Genomic DNA, 20,438 nt, shown 5'->3' with positions numbered 1-20,438 from the left:
TAATAATTGACCCTTGGAGCATATCCTCACTCAGTAGGATAGATCAAGATTCTGAACTAAGGGCTTTTGCAGAAAATGAGTTCTACAGTTTGCTAATGTCCCAACAAATCTTTTCTTGTTGTGCTAGTGGAGATTTATTTTCTATTGGACTTAGAATCAGGAATGGGACTTGGGAGCACTCTAAGAGATGGAGTGCTCCTTCATGGACGATAAGAAGCAGTCAGGAATGTCGGTGCACTGCCCTCCAAGTCACACAGAAGTCAGGCAGAATTGAGGGAGAAGGGAGGCACCACTAAAGGGGCCTTTGTCCTAGCAAGAACTCTGCAGCCCCTGAATGGAGGGAATCCCAGAAGCCTGGTCCACATGATGCTGGGAGTCAGAAGGATGCTGCCATGGATGCAGCTGCTTCCTTCGCAGCATCCTCTTGCTGCTGATCTAATGATGCTCTTCTGCACTTCCTCCAGGGTTCCCCTTCTCCTTAAACAAGATGTCTCACCAGAAAAAGCAGCCCACTCCCTGTCCTCCCGTTGGTTGTGGAAAGACCTCCGGTGGAGGAGGCGGCGGTGGCGGCGGCGGTGGCGGCGGCTGCGGCTACTATAGCGGAGGTAGCGGTGGCGGCTCCAGCTGTGGCGGTGGCTCATCTGGAGGTGGCTCCAGCTGCGGAGGCGGAGGCGGTGGCTCCTACGGAGGTGGTTCCAGCTGTGGCGGCGGAGGCGGCTCCGGTGGAGGAGTCAAGTACTCCGGAGGCGGCGGCTCCAGCTGTGGCGGCGGCTACTCCGGGGGCGGTGGCTCCAGCTGTGGCGGCGGCTACTCCGGAGGCGGCGGTGGCTCCAGCTGCGGTGGCGGCTCGTCCGGTGGCGGCTCTAGTTGTGGAGGCGGTGGCGGCTCCGGTGGGGGCGTGAAATACTCCGGTGGCGGCGGCGGCGGCTCCAGCTGTGGAGGTGGCTACTCAGGCGGGGGCGGAGGGTCCAGCTGCGGAGGCGGATCAGGAGGCGGCGGCTCCTACTGCGGAGGCTCCTCTGGAGGCGGCGGCGGTGGCTGCGGCGGCGGTTCCGGAGGGGGCAAGTACTCCGGCGGCGGCGGCTCCAGCTGCGGCGGCGGCGGCTACTCCGGCGGCGGCGGCTCTAGCTGTGGCGGTGGCGGCTACTCCGGAGGTGGCGGATCCAGCTGCGGCGGCGGCGGCTACTCTGGCGGCAGCAGCTGCGGTGGCGGCGGCGGTGGCTCCTCCGGGTCGGCGCAACAGTATCAGAGCCAGAGCTACGGCGGCGGCTCCAGCTGCGGTGGTGGCTACTCCGGTGGCGGCGGCTCCAGCTGCGGAGGTGGCGGCGGCTCCAGCTGCGGAGGTGGCTCCTCAGGCGGCGGCTCCAGCTGCGGAGGCGGCGGCTATTCCGGTGGTGGCGGCGGCAGCTGCGGCGGCGGCTCCTCCGGTGGCGGCGGGGGCTACTACTCGTCGCAGCAGGCCACCCAGTCCTCCTGCGCCCCCCAGCAGAGCTACGGAGGGGGCTCTTCAGGCGGAGGTGGTAGCTGTGGAGGAGGCTCCTCTGGCGGCGGCGGCAGCGGCTGCTACTCCTCTGGCGGCGGCTGCGGTGGAGGCTACTCCGGTGGCGGCGGCTGCGGCGGCGGCTCCTCCGGTGGCAGCGGTGGCTGCGGCGGCGGCTCCTCCGGGGGTGGCGGCGGTGGCTGCGGAGGCGGCTACTCCGGGGGCGGCGGCGGCTCCAGCTGCGGCGGCGGCTCCTCTGGGGGCGGCTCTGGAGGTGGCAAGGGCGTCCCGGTCTGCCACCAGACCCAGCAGAAGCAGGCGCCTACCTGGCCCTGCAAGTAAGGTCTCCAGGTTGCCACGGAGACAAAGGAGCTGGAGGTGTTCTCCGTGGGCGCCGATAGGCTTAACTTTCTCATGAGATTGCCCGAGGTTTCCAGACCCTTCACGCCTTAACACTCCTCCCTGCCCCAGAAGAAGCCTTCCAGTCACTCAAGCTGCATCTTGTTCTGCAGATTTTCCATCTTGGTTTCTGAATGACTAACCTTCCAACTCCAGTGCCTCCTCAGTCAATAAATTTGCAATTCATGAGAATCTCTGAGTCTCCAGTGGTCTTTGTAGCCTGGAAATCCACTCACTCCATCCTGTTCTTGCGTCTTCCATTCATTCATTCATTCATTCATTCACACATATTCATTCAACAAAGGTAGAGGGAATAGATAGTAGGGAGGACTGGCAAGTAATGACCAAGGATGTGAACCAGCTTGTCCTCCAAACACAAAGGAAAGCCTTCACCGGACAGCCTTCACATCTCCGTGCCGTTGGGCAGTCACCAGGGGTGTGCCAGGTCTTCTTAAGGCAGCCTATCAGGCAATTTCTCACAGCGCAGAACGTTACTCTTCAAGTTCGGGAAGCAGTGTGACTGCCCTGCAACACTAGCATACAAGGACTACAGAAGAAAGAAATGTAATACCTCTTTGAAACCGCCCTCTCCTGCCACTTTAGCTCTCTGCCCCTTCACAGTTCTTTTCGCTCAAGAGAACCCTTTGCTCAGATTTTAGCTAACTAGCTACCAGAGGTCAAAAGCCTTTGACATGCTCTGACCAGCGAAGGACATGACCGCAGCACAAGAAGACCCCTGCCCAGGTAATCTTCCTGCTGACTGGAACTGCTTTCCTTCTCCATGAGTCCTTACTCATGACCCATGGTAGAGCCTTGAGACATACATACATACATACATACATACATACATACATACATACATAAAATAAAAACAACTCCTATGTCTTCTCAATGCAGCTCTGGTGAATACTGCTACCCAAGCACGAGGAAGCCTGGTTGTGTTATTGTTAACAAAATATGACATCAGATACCCAAGAGCCTCTACAGCGTGTGAGACCCTCTATTGGACATCTACAGGGACAGAAGGAAGCCCTCGTGGAGGGTTGAAGGGGTAGCATTCATTCAACTTGGAAGGCATATCATAAATGTGTGAGATGCTCAACATCAGTACCACAGGTACCAGACATACCTTCAATACATCCAGGTCCCTGGAAACACAGGAAACTTCCTAATTATCAAGGACATAGCTGGAGTTGCCCCCAAGGGATATGTGAGCTACGGAGCAGACAGTTGAGATGTAGACAGTCTCCGGGCCAGTTCCTCCTTTATAGTCAGATATATTCAGCTTTAGGCAAATGTGGACTTACTGACTTACTCAAATTAATTGTGCTGCATTAAAAAGCCAATATATCTTTCCTGTGTTTAGTTAATGATAGAAATAAAAAGACTTCACTTTTGTGACTCTCCATCATTTTGCATCAGAGACGTAGAAAGCAAACCAAGCAAGCACCTCAGTGACATGCTAGTCCCACCACCATATTTTTATTAACTAAATTTATTCTTTAACGTGGTTATATGTGCACATAATACGTTCTGATTACTCACACCCCTATCCTTTCCTAGCTCCCTCACAACCCCGACCAGTCCCCACATTCCCTACAAATCTCTTCCCTACATTCTTGTCATTTGTTTGTTTGTTTTGTGGTCCACTGACCAGGGGCATTTGTATGACCATGGGTTTTTGAACTGTCCATTGGATGCTGGTGGGACAACAATTGGGTGCACAATTGAAATGCATGGCCCCCACACAGAGAATCTATCAGTAAACAATAGTTCAACAGGGAATGGTGGGTCTCCACAGGCCCCTACCCCATGGGTGGCTAACTGTTGACAGGAGCAGTCTTGAGCCCTCCTAGTTCAGGTAGCCATAGCTGCTGTGCATTCTTGATTTCCCCCTAGGGACTATGACTTCCTTATCTATGTTTTTTTTTTTCTTTTTTTTTAAATGAGAGCCTTTGGGGTCCAGTCCCAGGGCCCTCTCAGGGTTCAGAAGGAAACAATAGCCAGCAAAGGAACTTAGGAATTCTAAGGGCAAATGAATCTTTCACTATGTGCTTTTCTGAATCAGTTTCTTTATTGTTCTGCCATTCTGCAAAGTTGATGTACACACACAACCAGCAATTCTCTGGCAATAGCAAGATTACAAAGCTTTCATTTCTCAGGGTCACCAAACAAATAAGGGCTGCACAATGTAGCAACTGTCAGTTTACTTTATGGCTCAAGGAAGGCGAGGCTCGTAAAATGTGCAGGCAACTCTACTTTCATCTTACCTGTATTGTACTATTTCAACTCATCTAGAGCATCCCCTACCAATAGTCCTTTCCTAAACTGATAGCACACATCTTCAATCCAGCGCTTGAGGTGGAGGTAAATGGATCTCTGTGAGTTCAAGGCTAATCTGTTTACATAATGGCTTCCAAGCCAGCCAGAACTACTTAGCGAGGCCTTGTTTCAAAAAAAAAAAAAAGAACCCTTTTCAGTTGCCTATTTTTCAGGTTAAACACACAAAACTGAAGATTCGAAAGCAGGATCAACATATAAGCAACATATAAGTAAGAATGCACATTTCTCTTCATGGACCTTTGTCATGTCATCCAGTATAATTCCACCCATTTTCATCAGTTTGCTTAAAATTTTCATAATTACATTTTCTTTCGAGCTAAATAAAATTGCATTGTGCATATGTATCACATTATCATTATCCATCCTTCAGTGGACAGACATCTAGGTGGATTTCATTCCCTATCTATTCTGAACATAGCAGCGATGAACTTGAGCGAGCAGGTATCTCTGTGTTAGGATATAGAGTCCTTCGGGCACATGCCCGTGAGCGGTATCTCTCTCTGGGTCACCTGGAGCTCTATTGCTAGTGGTTTTCTGATTTCTTTCTAAGCACATTTATAATCTGTATATAGGAGGGATTCTAATTTTTTTAAGTTAATCTTGTATCCTGCCACATAACTGAAGGTGTTTATCAGTTATAGGAGTCCCCTAGTAGTGTTTTGGGGTCTCTTATGCAAACTCTCATATCATCAGCAAATAGTGAGAGTTTGACTTCCTCCTTTCCAATTTGTATCCCCTTGATCTCCTTTTGTTGTCTTGTTGCTCTAACCAGAACTTTGAGTACTATATTGAATAGATATGAAGAGAGTGGACAGCCTTGTCTTGTTTCTGGTTTCAGTGGAATCACTTTTTGAGTTTCTTTCCATTTAGTTTGATGTTGGCTGTCAGCTTGCTGTATTATGTTTATTATGTTTATTTATTATGTTTAGATATGTTTCTTGTATCCCTGATCTCTCCAAGACCTTTATAATGAAGGGGTGTTAGATTTTATTGAATGCTTTTTCAGCATCTAATGAGACAATATGTGTTTTTTTTCTTTAAGTTTGTTTATATACTGATTATATTGACAAATTTTCATATGTTGAACCACCCCTGCATCTCTGAGATGACGTCTACTTGATCATGGTGAATGATTTTTTATGTGTTTTTGAATTTGGTTTGCCAGTATTTTATTGAGTATTTTTGCATCAATGTTCATAATGGAGATTGGTTTGTAATTCTCTTTCTTAGTTGAGTCTTTGTGTGGTTTGAGTATCATGGTAACTGTAGCCTGATAAAGAGTTTGGCATGTCCCTTCTGCTTCTATTGTGTGGAACAATTTGAGGAGCATTGGTATTAGCTCTTCTTTGAAATTCTATGCTGAAACCATCTGGCCCTGGGATATATTTTTTTTTTTTTTTGGTTGGGAGACTTTGGATGACTGCGTCTATTTCCTTAGGGTTTATAGGTCAATTTAAATTGTTCATATGGAGTAACTAAAAAACCAAGGATAGCCAAAACAATCCTATACAATAAAGGAACTTCTGGAGGCATCACGATCCCTGACTTCAAACTCTATTATAAAGCTATAGTAATGAAAACATCTTGGTATTGGCACAAAAACAGACAAGTGGACCAATGGAATAGAATTAAAGACATTGATATTAATCTACACACCTATGAACACCTGATTTTTTTTAATTTTTTTCCATTCAAAAATTTATACTTCCTCCCCTCCTCCTCCGATTCCCCTCCAGCTCCCCCACTCACCCTCTTCCCTCCTCCTCCCTCCTTAAGAGAGGGCAGGGAACCCTGCCCTGTAGGAAGTCCAAGGCCCTCCCCTCTCCATCCAGGCCTAGGAAGCTTTGCATCCAAATAGACTACGGTCCCAAGAAAACAGTACATGTAGTAGAAACAAGTCCCAGTGCCTTTATCAATGGCTTCTCAGTCAGCCCCCATGGTCATGAACACCTGATTTTTGACAAAGAAGCTAAAATTATACAATGGAAAAAAGAAAGCATCTTCAACAAATGGTGCTGGCATAACTGGATGTGATGTCTACATGTAGAAGAATGCAGATAGATCCAAATCTATCCCTATGCACAAATCTCAAGTCCAAATGGATCAAATACCATAAATCCAGTCACCCTGAACCTCATAGAAGAAAAAGTGGCCATGAGTGCATGGGCACAGGAGAGCACTTTCTGAATATAACACCAGTAGCACAGACACTGAGATCAACAATTAATAAATATGACCTCCTGAAATTGAAAAACTTCTATAAGGCAAAGGACACAGTCAACAAGACAAAATGACAGCCTACAAAATGGGAAAAAAATCTTCACCAGCTCCACATCTGACAGAGGGCTGATCTCCAAAATACACAAAGAACTCAAGAAACTAGACATCAAAATACCAAATAATCCAAATAAAAATGACAGATCTAAACAGAGAATTCTCAACAGAGCAATCTCAAATGGCCGAAAGGCACTTAAGTATTGCTCAACCTTAGCCATCAGGGGAATGCAGATCCAAATAACTCTGAGATACCATTTTATACCTGTCAGAATGGCTAAGATCAAAAACACTAATGACAGATTAGGCTAGAGAGGATGCGAAGTAAGGGGAACACTCATCCATTGCTGGTGGGAATGCAAACTTGTACAGCCGCTATGGAAATCAGTATGGTGGTTTCTCAGACCCAGCAATACCACCCTTGGGCATATATCCAAAGGATACACATTCATACCAAAAGGACATTTGCTCAGCTATGTTCATAGCAGCATTATTCACAATAGCCAGAACCTGGAAACTACCTAGATGCCCCTCAACTGAAGAACAGATAAAGAAAATGTGGTACATTTTCACAATGGAGTACTACACAGCAGTAAAAAACAATAACATGTTGAAATTTGCCGGCAAATGGATGGAACTAGAAAAAAAAACATCCTGAGTGAGGTAACCCAGATTAGAAAAACAAACATGATATGTACTCACTTATAAGTGGATTTAGACATAAAGCACAAAATAAGCAGCCTACAGTCCACAACCCCAGAGAAGCCAGGAAACAAGGAGGACCCTAAGATCCCCCGAGAAGGGGAAATAGACAGGATCTCCTGGGTAAATTGGAAGCTTGAGGATGAAGTAAATTGGGAGTGAGGAAGGGAGAAGGAGAAAAGGGATTGGGAAGGTCAAGTTGAGAGAAGGACCGAGAGGGGAGAGCAAGGAAAGAGATATCTTGATAGAGGGAGCCATTATGGGGCTAGCAAGAAACCTGGCACTAGGGAAATTCCCAGGAATCCACAAGGATTCCTAAGCAGTAACCCCAGCTAAGAATCTAAGCAATAGAGCGAGCCGCTTGGCCAGCAAGGAGACCTGACTGTCTACCAGAAGATCCATCATTCATTGTGATGAGTGAATGCCTGAACCACAGCAGCCACCCGGAGAGGGACCACCGACATTCCCCAACCCCCCCCCACACACACACACACACTTCCTGCTCTTCCTGCAGGGGTTATTCTCCCCGGATACTGCCTCTCTCTTCCTGTCCCTTCCCAGCTTGCACCCAGAACCACCACCACCCCCCCCCCCGCTTCATCCTCCCGTCTTTGGGGCCACAAAATCCTACAGCTCAGCCTGTTTGGGTGCCAGGACCGGGAATTGAGTGCACCCAGACCAGTGGGAGGTCCCCTGTTTCAATAGTCTGTCTGCAGCAAGGTAAGCCCTTTGTCAGCGAGCAGCTTGGCCAGCAAGGAGACCTGACTGTCTACCAGAAGATCCATCATTCATTGGGGTGAATTGAACTTCTAAAAGAGGACCCAAAGGGGATTATTCAGAAGAAGAAATGGGCAGGCGCCAATGCAAGAATTCCTCCAACAATTTGAAAAACAACATGAAGGCAACAGAACCCAGCGAACATACAACAGAAGGACTTGAACACACTAATCAAGAAGAAGTAGAAAAATTGACTTTATGAAAGTAATAGAGTCCCTTAAACAGGAAGTGAAAAACTCCCTTAAAGAAATGGACGAGAAGAATAACAAAAAGTTTGAAGAATTGAGTAAATCCATAAACGATATCCTAGGAAACCAAGAAAAAACAATCAAACAGATAATGGAAACAGTGCAAGACTTGAAAACTGAAATGGAGGCAAGGAAGAAAACACAAACCGAGGGCCAGCTGGATATGGAAAATCTATGTAAACGAACAGAGACTACAGAAACAAGCATAACCAACAGAATACAAGAGATAGAAGAAAGAATCTCAGATTCTGAAGATACCATAGAGAAAATAAACGCACTGATCAAAGAAAACAGCAAATCCAACAAATTCTCATCACATAACATTCAGGAAATTTGGGACACAATAAAAAAGACCAAACCTAAGAATAATAGGCGTAGAAGAAGGAGAAGAATTACAACTCAATGGTCCAGAAAATATATTTAATAAAATTATAGAAGAAAACTTTCCAAACCTAAAGCAAGATATTCCTATTAAGGTTCAAGAAGCTTACAGAACATCAAATAGACTGGATCAAAAAAAATCAACCCTCGCCATATTATAATCAAAACACAAAACATACAGTATAAAGAAAGAATATTAAGAGCTGCAAAGGAAAAAGGTCAAGTAACTTATAAAGGTAAATCTATCAGACTAACACCTGACTTCTCTATGGAAACCATGAAGGCCAGAAGGTCCTGGATAGATGTTTTGAAGAAACTAAGAGACCATGGATGCAAGCCAAGCTTTCATTCACTATAAATGGAGAAAACAAAATATTCAAAGATAAAAACAAATTTAAACAATACGTACCCACAAATCCAGCCTTACAGAAAGTAATAGAAGGAAATTCACAAACAAAGGAGTCCAGCATTGCCCAAAATAACTCAGACATCTAGCGACCCTTCACCAGCACATCTCAAAGAAAGGAAACACACAATCTCTACTACCAAATAAAAAATGACAACCGGAGTTAACAACCACTGGTCATTAATATCACTTAATATCAATGGACTCAATTCACCTATAAAAAGGCACAGGCTAAGAGACTGGATACGAAAACAGGATCCAACATTCTGCTGTTTACAAGAAACACACCTCAACCACAAAGACAGACATCTACTCAGAGTAAAGGGTTGGGAAAAGGTTTATCAAGCAAATGAACCTAAGAAACAAGCCGGTGTGGACATACTAATTTCTAACAAAGTTGACTTCAAACTAAAATCAATCAGAAGAGATGGAAAGGGACACTTTATACTCATTACAGGAAATCCATCAGAATGAAGTCTCAACCCTGAATATCTATGCCCCTAATATAAAATCACCCACTTACATAAAAGAAACATTACTAGAACTCAGGGCAGCAATCAAACCAAACACACTGATAGTGGGAGACTTCAACACTCCTCTCTCACCAATGGACAGGTCAATTCGACAGAAACCTAACAGAGAATTAAGAGACTTAATGGAGGTAATGAACCAAATGGACTTAACAGACATCTATAGAACATTCCACCCAAATAGGAAAGAATATACCTTCTTCTCTGCGGCTCATGGAACCTTTTCGAAAATTGACCACATACTCGGTAACAAAGCAAACTTCCACATTTACAAAAACATATTAGTAACCACCTGCATCTTATCGGATCACCATAGATTAAAATTAGAATTCAACAACAATGCTACCCCCAGAAAGCCTACAAACTCATGGAAACTGAACAGTCAACTACTGAACCACACCTGGGTCAAGGAAGAAAGAAAGAAAGAAAGAAAGAAAGAAAGAAAGAAAGAAAGAAAGAAAGAAAGAAAGAAAGAAATTAAAGTCTTCCTTGAATTTAATGAAAATAAAGACACAACATACTCAAACCTATGGGACACTATGAAAGAAGTGCTAAGAGGAAAATTCATAGCACTAAGTGCCCACTTTAAAAAAAAAAAAAAACAGAGAAAGCACACATTGGAGACTTAACAGCACACCTGAAAGCTCTAGAAAAGAAAGAAGCAGACTCACCTAGGAGGAGTAGAAGACTGGAAATTATCAAACTGAGGGCAGAAATCAACAAAACAGAAACACAGAAAACAAGCCAAAGAATCAATGAAACAAAAAGCTGGTTCTTGGAGAAAATCAACAAGATTGACACACCCTTAGCCAAACTAATCAAACGGCAGAGAGAGAACAAGCAAATTAATAAGATTAGAAATGAAAAGGGGGACATAACCACAGACAAAGAGGAAATTCAGAGAATCATTAGATCTTACTACAAAAGCCTGTATGCCACAAAATTGGAAAATGTAAAAGAAATGGACACGTTTTTAGATAAGTACCATATACCAAAGTTAAACCAAGACCAGGTGAACAATCTAAATAGTCCCGTTAGTCGCAAAGAATTAGAAACTGTTATCAGAAACCTCCCTATCAAAAAAAGCCCAGGACCAGATGGTTTCAATGCAGAATTCTACCAGAACTTCCAAGAAGACCTAATACCTATACTCCTTAAGGTATTTCATAATATAGAAACAGAAGAGTCATTGCCAAATTCCTTTTATGAAGCTACAGTTACCCTGATACCTAAACCACACAAAGACTCAACCAAGAAAGAGAATTACAGGCCAATCTCACTCATGAACATCGATGCAAAAATTCTCAATAAGATACTGACAAACAGAATCCAAGAACACATTAGAAAAATTATCCACTATGATCAAGTAGGCTTCATCCCAGAGATGCAGGGCTGGTTCAACATACGAAAATCTATCAATGTAATCCATCATATAAATAAACTGAAGGATAAAAACCATATGATCATCTCATTAGATGCAGAAAAAGCATTTGACAAAATTCAGCACCCCTTTATGTTAAAGGTCTTGGAGAGATTAGGGATACAGGGGTCATTCCTAAATATAATAAAGGCTATTTACAGCAAGCCGACAGCTAACATCAAATTAAATGGAGAGAAACTCAAGGCCATCCCACTAAATTCAGGAACGCGACAAGGCTGTCCACTCTCTCCTTATCTCTTCAATATAATGCTTGAAGTTCTAGCAATAGCAATAAGACAAAACAAGGGGATCAAGGGGATTCGAATTGGAAAGGAAGAAGTTAAACTTTCGTTATTTGCAGATGATATGATAGTGTACATAAGCGACCTGAAAAACTCCACCAAAGAACTCCTACAGCTGATAAACTCCTTTAGTAATGTGGCTGGATACAATATCAACTCCAAATAATCAATTGCCCTCCTATATACAAAGGATAAGGAAGCAGAAAAGGAAATCAGAGAAGTATCACCTTTCACAATAGCCACAAATAGCATAAAATATCTTGGGGTAACTCTAACCAAGGAAGTGAAAGATCTATTTGACAAGAACTTTAAGTCTTTGAAGAAAGAAATTGAAGAGGATACCAGAAAATGGAAAGATCTCCCTTGCTCTTGGATTGGGAGGATCAACATAGTAAAAATGGCAATTCTACCAAAGGCAATCTATAGATTCAATGCAATCCCCTTAAAGGCCCCATCAAAATTCTTCACAGATCTTGAGAGGACAATAACCAACTTTATAAGGAAGAACAAGAAACCCAGGATAGCCAAAACAATCTTATACAATAAAGGAACTTCTGGAGGCATTACCATCCCTGACTTCAAACTCTATTACAGAGCTACAGTATTGAAAACAGCTTGGTACTGGCATAAAAACAGAGAAGTCGACCAATGGAATCGAATAGAAGACCTGGATCTTAACCCACAAACCTATGAACACCTGATTTTCGATAAAGGAGCTAAAAGTACACAATGGAAGAAAGAAAGCATCTTCAACAAATGGTGCTGGCATAACTGGATATCAACCTGTAGAAGAATGAAAGTAGATCCATATCTTTCACCATTCACAAAACTCAAGTCAAATGGATTAAAGACCTCAATATCAATCTGAACACACTGAACCTGTTAGAGGAGAAAGTGGGAAGTACTCTACAACATTTGGGCACAGGAGACCATTTCCTACATATAACCCCAGCAGCACAGACATTAAGGGCAACATTGAATAAATGGGACCTCCTGAAGCTGAGCAGCTTCTGTAAAGCAAAGGATACTGTCACTAAGACACAAAGGCAGCCTACTGACTGGGAAAAGATCTTCACCAACTCTGCAACTGACAAAGGTGTGATCTCCAAAATATATAAGGAACTCAAGAGACTAGACTTTAAAATCCTAATTAACCCAATTAAAAAATGGGGCACTGAACTGAACAGAGAATTCTCAACAGAAGAAGTTCAAATGGCCAAAAGACACTTAAGGGCATGCTCAACCTCCTTAGCAATAAGGGAAATGCAAATCAAAACAACTTTGAGATACCATATTACACCTGTCAGATTGGCTAAAATCAAAAACACCAATGATAACCTTTGCTGGAGAGGTTGTGGAGTAAGGGGTACACTCATCCATTGCTGGTGGGAATGCAAACTTGTGCAACCGCTTTGGAAAGCAGTGTGGAGGTTTCTCAGGAAATTTGGGATCAACCTACCCCAGGACCCAGCAATCCCACTGTTGGGAATTTACCCAAGAGATGCCCAATCATATTACAAAAGCATTTGTTCAACTATGTTTATAGCAGCATTATGTGTAATAGCCAGAACCTGGAAACAACCTAGATGCCTTTCAGTGGAAGAATGGATGAAGAAAGTGTGGAATATATACATATTAGAGTACTACTCGGCGGTAAAAAACAATGACATCTTGAATTTTGCATGCAAATGGATGGAAATAGAAAACACTATCCTGAGTGAGGTAACCCAGACCCAAAAAGATGAACATGGGATGTACTCACTCATAATTGCTTTCTAGCCATAAATAAAGGACATCGAGCCTATAATTCGTAATCCTAGTGAAGCTAAATAAGAAGGTGAATCCAAAGAAAAACATATAGTTATCCTCCTGGATATTGGAAGTAGACAAGATTGCCGAACAAAAAATGGGAACTTGGGGGTGGGGTGGGATTGGGGGGTGGGGGGATGGGGAGAGAAAAGTGTGAAGTGGAGGATGGGAAGAGCTTGGGGGAATAGGATGGTTGGGATATAGGAAGGGTGGATATGGGAACAAGGAATTATATATCTTAATTAAGGTAGCCATTCTAGGGTTGGCAGAGACTTGACTCTACAGGGGTTCCCAGGTGTCCAGGAAGATGCCCCCAGCTAGTTCCTTGAGCAGCTGAGGAGAGGGAGCCAGAAATGTCCAGATCCTATTGCCATACTCATGAATATCTTGCATATCACCATAGAACCTTCACCTGGCGTTGGATCCAGAAAATGACAGAGCCCCACATTGGAGTACCGGACTGAGCTCCCAAGATCCTGATGAGGAGCAAAAGGAGGGAGATCATGAGCAAGGAAGTCAGGACCATGAGGGGTGCGTTCACCCATTGAGACGGTGGGACAGATCTAATGGGAGACCACCAAGTCCAGTTGGAATGGGACCGATGGAACAGGGGACCAAACCGGACTCTCTGAATGTGGCTGACGGTGGAGGAGGACTGAGAAACTAAGGACAACGGTGATGGGCTTGGACTCTTCATCATGGATGGGCTCACTGTGAGCCTTTTCAGTTTGGTTGCTCACCTTCCTGGACTTAGGGGGAGTTGGGGGGACCTTGGACTTAACATAGTGAAGGGAACCCTGATGGCTCTTTGGCCTGGAGAGGGAGGGAGTGGGGGTATGGGTGGAAGGGAGGGGAGGGAAGGGGAGGAGAGGAGGGGAGGAGATGGAAATTTTTAATAAAAAAATGAGAAAAAAAAAGAATCTAAGCAATAGTGGAGATGTTGCCTTAACTGCTTTTCCCCTGTAATCAGATTGATGGCAACCTTAATTGTCATCACAGAACCTTCACTCAGCAACTGACGGAAGCAGATGCAGAGATCCACAGCTAAGCACTGGGCCAAGCTCCTGGAGTCCAGTTTAGAGAGGGAGGAACAACAATATGAGCGAAGGGGTCAAGCCATGATGGGGAAACCCACACAAACAGCTGACCCAAGCTAGTGGGAGTTCACTGACTCCGTACTGACAGCTGCGGAACCTGCACAGGACCGAACTAGGTCCTCTGAAAGTAGCTGACAGTCAAGTGACTTAGGCAGTTTGTGGGGCTACTGGCCGTGAAACCAGTATTTATCCCTAGTGAATGAACTGGCTGTTTGGAGCCCATTTCCTATGGACAGATAACCTTGCTCCACCTAGACCAGGGGGGATGAGGGGGGGAGGGCTTGTTCCTGCCTTAAGTTGATTTGCCAGACTTTGTTGATTCCCCATGGTAAGCTTTACCCTCTCTGAGTAGTGGGTGGAAGATGGGGTGGGGGGAAGGTGGAGAAGCAGAAGGAGAGGAGGCCAAGAGATTTGGGATTGCTATGTAAAATAAAAAAAGATTTTTTTAATTAAAAAATCTATTTTGGGTTGCCAGTTTTGATATTTCAGCACCTGAAATACATCTTTCTAAGTCCTTCTGGTTTGCAAAGTGTCTATCAAGCTATTATTCCAATAGACATTCCCTTCTATGTGACTCAGCCCTGTCCCTTGCTCCTTTTAACACGTTTTCGTTATTCTGTGTTTTAAGTATTTTAGCTGTAATAACGCTATATGAAGCCTCTTTTCTAATCTTGTCTCTTTAATGTTTTGTACGCCGCTTTTACATGCATAAACATCTCTTTCTCAAGTTCTGGGAATTTTTCTTCTATGATTTTACTGAAAACATTTTCTGCGCCTTTTATCTAGAATTATGCTCTTCTTTCTTTGGCCACAGTGCACAGATTGGGTCTTCTCGTGGTCCCCCACAGTCTCTTCTGCTCCCCTCTGCTCCTGTTCTCACTAGTCTTCTATGTAGTAGTCCTCCTTCAACGTTAAGAGAAACTCCCAACTTTTCACCTGAGTGTGATATGAACCGCGACACGTGTGGATTTTATTATGTTGAAGTATGTTCCTTTTAAACCGCATCCAATGAAAGCTTTGGCTTTTGTCACGTTTATTTACTTATTTATGTATGCGCCCATGAGGCAGGTACAAGAGCCACACTGTGTGTGTGGACATCAAAGGACAACTTATGGGGGTTGGTCTCTCCCTCCATTCTGTGGGTCCCAGGGATTGAACTCATGTTGCCAGCCTTGGCTTCAAGTGCCTTTTCCTGCTGTTCTATCTTGCAGTTCCATGGGAGTTTTTGATCAAGAAAATATGTCAAATTTTGCTAAATAAATGTTCAACATTGGTTGATAAGATCGTGTATTTATTTTTTAATATTGAAATCATTCCTGTGTAAACTCCACTTAATCATGATGAATGATGTTTTCACTGCCTGCAAACTCCTGATTACCAACATTTGGTTGAGAAATTTGTGATTTTCTTCACTGGATATACTAGAGAGTAATTTTTTTGAAATGTTCTTATCTGATTTTGGTATCAGGAAAAGGCTAGCCTCAGAATGAATCTGGCAGCATTCCCATGCCTCGCGTTTTCCTAGAGGAGTTTGAGAAGGATTAGTGTCATTCCCTAAATGTTCGCAAGCACTGAGCGGCACAGCTGTCATCCAAGAACTTTTCTTTGATACAAAACTCTCTGTTGCTGATTTAATTCTGTTATTTGTTTGTCCGGATTTTCTTTTGCTTTGTGGCTCAGCTTTGGTAGATACATCTCTCTACAAGTTCATCCACTCCTTCAGGGTGATCTAGCTTCTCAGCATCTATGATTCTTTATTTCTTCTTTGATCTCTTTTTGCCTTAAAAGCCAAGTGCATTGCCGTTTTCACCCTCTGATTGTAACCCCGCCGGCAGGATCAGCTATTCAGGGTCCTCTGAAGAGGCGCTAACCTGCAAGACATGAGCTGAAAAGAGGAAGGAGACCAAGCAAGATTCTATTGTCAAGGTCTCCCTTTATTGGGGTGAAAGTTACAGCTTATATACCCTTGAATGGGGTGGAGGTAGGGGTAGGCAGGAACTCTGCCGGGGTAACTGAAGGTCATCAGCCAGCACCTGGTGTAAGCCGAAGCATGTGATTCATTAACATTGGAGTAAGGGGTGGGTTCCGTTAACAGATGTGATCCATTAGCATTGGAGTAAGGGGTGGGTTCCGTTAACAGATGTGATCCATTAGCATTGGAGTAAGGGGTGGGTTCCGTTAACGGATAGCTCTCAAGATAGTGGGATGAGGGGTGGGTTCTCTGTAAACATCCTTAGGGCAATGACCTCTGCTATCCCTGTAAGGACGATGGTCCCTGACAAATCTATCCTTAGGAAAATGGTCCCTGACATCTGATAACCCAGGATTTAGTTCACTCAGGGGCTCTAATTCCTTGACAGATGACATCAGGTTAGGTCTTTGGGAATCTTGTTTTAGATGTAGGTATTTATTATTACAAACTTACCTCTTACAACGGTTTTTGTTGCATCCCTTAAGGTTTGGCATATTTTATCTCCTTATTGACTCATTAGTTGCTCAAGAGCATGGCCAATTTAGCTTACGTTTGAATTTTCAAAAATTCCTCCTTTTCTTGATTCTAGTTTTAAATAACACTTGATATAATTTCCATCTTCTTAAGTTTTTTAAGACTTGTTTTGTTGCCCAGTATTTGATCTTTTCTGGAGAACATGCTGTTGGCATTTGAAAAGAATTTATACTTACGGTTGGATGGTTTAATCTCTATATGTCTAACTGTTAGGTATATTTGTTCTGAAGTATAGTAGTGCCCATTGTTTTTGTAGTTGTGGATGTTGTTGGTGCTTTTAATCTAGATATGTCCAATGTTAAGTGTTAAGTTGAGATCGTAGCCCCCAGCCCCTGGCATCCATCCCAGCCTCCCTGGCCTGGGAGTTGCTTTGGTTTGGACTCCAAATCCCAGCATGCCAGGTCTTGATCCCTCCCCGGGGGAGGGTCAGGACCACTCCCACAGGGTATTTAAGTGTGCTCCTAGAGGACAAACATGTGGTTTTAGGGTCTGCATGGGCTCCCTGCTTTCTTGTCTTCCCACCATGCGCTAAGCCACCCGAGAGCATTATTCTTAATAAAACGATGGGCATTTTGATTTGGTTTAATTTGACCTAACTGGATTTCTTGTGCCGGCGGAGCTGCCCTTTTCTTATTATTTTTTCTTAACACTGAGGTCACCCACTGTTGTATTATATATTCTGCCTCCCTTCAGATCTACTAGCAGTTGCTCTAAGCATTTAGGTATTCAAATGGTAGAGGCATAAATGTTTACTGTTGTCTCGTCCTCTTGGTTAATGGGCCTCTTTGCCATAGATTGCCCTTTATCTTGTTTACAGTGTTCGTGTGAAGGCTGTTTTGTATGACACAGCTACAGCTACCCCTGCTCTCGTTGCGCTTGCATTTTCATAGGCTCTTTTTGTATCCCTTCACTTTCAGGTAAAGTGGGTCTTTAAAAGCATCAGGAATTCTGCTTGCCGGGTGGTGGTGGCGCACGCCTTTAATCCCAGCACTCGGGAGGCAGAGGCAGGCGGATCTCTGAGTTCGAGGCCAGCCTGGTCTACAAGAGCTAGTTCCAGGACAGGCCCTAGAAACTACAGGGAAACCCTGTCTCGAAAAAAAAAAAAAAAAAACATTCTGCTTGTCTGGGTTTTTCTTTTATTTGTTCTGGGAGGATTAACTTATTGAATCGTCCTTTTCCTTTGACTCAAAAAACTTAACTCATTTATGCTCAGAATGACTTGTATAGAGAAGAACTAACCACCATCATTTGGCTCTTTCTCTAATTGTATTACAGATCCTCCATTCTTTTCTTTCTCCTTTTTATCTGTTTGCATCATTAAGTTATTTTCTTCAGTAGCAATATGCATTCACTCACTTATCTCCTTTTTGGAAAGTGGGGTGGAGACAGCAGGATCTCACTAGGAGTTCAGGATGGCCATGAACTCGCAGCATAGCCTCAGGTGACCTCAGGTGACCTCAGGCTCTTGGTCTTTCTGCTCTAGTCTCTTGGGCTCTGGGATTATAGGCATGACCACCATGTCCAGCTAGATTCCTTACTTTTAATTTTTTGTGTGTATACAAATTCTTGTCTCATTTATCATTAAGCTTACAAACTTTAGCAGGCTGCTTTAAGTAGACAAATTTGACTGTGTGTGTTAGAAATATTCCTTAATAATAGCTCCCTGCCGATGCAAAAATTCCCAATCAAGCCAAATCAAAACAAGCCAAATGGAGAAATATTCAGGTTTAATGGGAGATCTGTGCTCTCGGGGCCATCAATGGAGTTGACCATAAGTTTTACAGAGTGTTTCAGGAGTGCAACTTTCATGAGTTGTCACCTAGCCCGGAGCAGGCATTTTAGAGATGCAGCTCCTTTGAGTCATTCTGTATCATCTTACACAGCCCCTGGTAAGCAGCTCCAATAAACACATTGCTCACCTAGCTAGACTGGGTGGAATCACTTCCTCGTTTGTCATCAGTGCTGTATCTGAATAAACACCCGATGAGTTGGGGAGGCCTGGTCGCAGGATCCCTGCAGTGTGTGGTAAGACAGGCAGCCTAAGGTATCTGCCAGAAAGCATTTTAATTGTAAGCCTAGCCTTTAATGGCTGAGCATCTCTCCAGCCCAGAAAGTATTTGTAATGTAGATGCTATCCTACATATTGTTGGGTCCAGGGGAGTCACGCACAATGGGGACAGACCACCAAAGTCTAATAAACCAGAAGCAAACTTTATTCTAGAAACCAGATTCCAGGAAAACCAGAAGCAAAGTTAAAACAAAATAACAAAAAAAAAAAAAAAAAAAAAAAAAAAAAAAAAAAAAAAAAAAAAAACCGACCACGGGGCACAGAAGCTTATCAGGTAGCTAAGACCATACTCAGAGATGGTGTTTGTTAGGCTGTGGCAAAAGGCCAGTTTCTGAACCCGTCTTTTTATAGTAGGGGCACCAAGAATTAGGTCTGAATAAAGAAATTTTTATGATCTTGTCCCGACCCACAGGTCAGTCAACTAGACCCTAAGGAGGGGAGTAAGTTCTAATGTCACTGGGTAACTAGGCAGCTCTCATGAAATATGTTTCTGAGTAGATTACAGAGAAAGTCACTAATTACAAGAAAACAGGTGTCTTTAGCAATTAGAAAAGGAACTGCTAGTAATACAGCAGTTATAAATTAGAATAATTGGTTCTTAGGCTGGGAACTTAGAAGATAGTAGAAAGTTCTTTACACTATCTCAAGGTAAAACTCAGATAGTGACTGCCATACTTTACAACCTCCATTTTTAGAGATCATTAGTCAAATCCGTGTTTCTACCTTGTCCACTGTCTCTCCTGGAACCTCCAGGCAGTGTATACTGAAGCCACAAGCCTCCCCTTTGGTGGTGCCAGTTTCCCATAACAGAGACAATGCCTAACCCAGAAGTCAGTATCTCTGTCTCCTAACGGTTAACTCAGTTCACATCTGTCATTTATCAAGGATGGCCAGGACACGACTCTCAGTTTGCAGAGAGAGTAAACTGTAAATAGAACCGCCAGTTGTAAAATAAAATTAATTAAGCTAATAGAGGCTTCTTAAGCGTCTGAGAAAATAGCTCACTGTGAATGACTGATTCTCCTAGACTTGTAACTTTATATTTCTTTATTTCTACATTCTTATTTCTGGAATCTACATTTTTATTTTCTTACTCTTGGACTCTTCACAGATGAGCCTTGGACTCAACAATAGAGGAGGTGGCTGGGGAGGAAAAAGGAAGACTACAGTGGAGGTGTTGGCTGTCCGGTTCTTCAAGTTTGGAGGTAAATCTGTGCCAACGAGCTCTTTTTCAGGTCCCCAAACTTGGAACCCATAGGGGAAAATGGACACTGAATAGGGAGATCTAATAGAAGATGTTCTCCAAGACAGACCATTAATAGGAAGGGAGAAATCCATGCTTCAACTTGTTTACAAGGGCCTTCAAAAACAATCCAGCACAGAAAGCCACAATTATTATGGGCTACTCTGCACCTGAAATGCTTGAACCAAGGAAGATTTTTAAACAAGAGATAAGAGAGCCTCTCACAACCTGCTTGATGAGATTAGTTAGTTATGGAAGCAGAGAAACAGTAATATGACTACTAATTTTTTCCTTGATATAAAGGCCACGTGATCTTGTTATAGCCACAGATCTGTGACCCAGGGACACCTGGAGCTTCCAGTATCACATGCACAAGGACAAAGAACTGGACAAGAGATAGGAAGAGAGTAAAGTCTAATAAGGAGAAAGAACTGAGATGTGAGTGGGCTGGTG

The 20,438-nt window shown here is 43.6% G+C and overlaps 1 protein-coding gene across 2 annotated transcripts; it reads left to right on the top strand.

Moving 5' to 3' along the window:
- Positions 1 to 487: 487 nt before the first annotated feature.
- Positions 488 to 1,822, top strand: Loricrin (loricrin cornified envelope precursor protein). Of its 2 annotated transcripts, XM_038310779.1 has the most exons (3): positions 488 to 605; positions 714 to 785; positions 942 to 1,822. In XM_038310779.1, the coding sequence occupies exons 1-3, from the start codon at positions 488 to 490 to the stop codon at positions 1,820 to 1,822; spliced, it is 1,071 nt and encodes a 356-aa protein (XP_038166707.1). The 2 variants fall into 2 exon arrangements, with proteins under 2 accessions (XP_038166707.1, XP_038166706.1); XM_038310778.1 differs by having other exon boundaries at positions 488 to 1,822.
- The last annotated feature ends 18,616 nt before the right edge of the window (positions 1,823 to 20,438 follow it).

Source organism: Arvicola amphibius, chromosome 14 (genome assembly GCF_903992535.2).
Source record: "Arvicola amphibius chromosome 14, mArvAmp1.2, whole genome shotgun sequence".
Taxonomy (NCBI): domain Eukaryota; kingdom Metazoa; phylum Chordata; class Mammalia; order Rodentia; family Cricetidae; genus Arvicola; species Arvicola amphibius.
This window is presented reverse-complemented; position numbering and strand designations above follow the sequence as displayed.

What these genes read in the sequence shown, in the direction of transcription:
- Loricrin (XM_038310778.1), top strand. Translation starts at nt 488, where the DNA reads ATGTCTCACCAGAAAAAGCAGCCCACTCCCTGTCCTCCCGTTGGTTGT.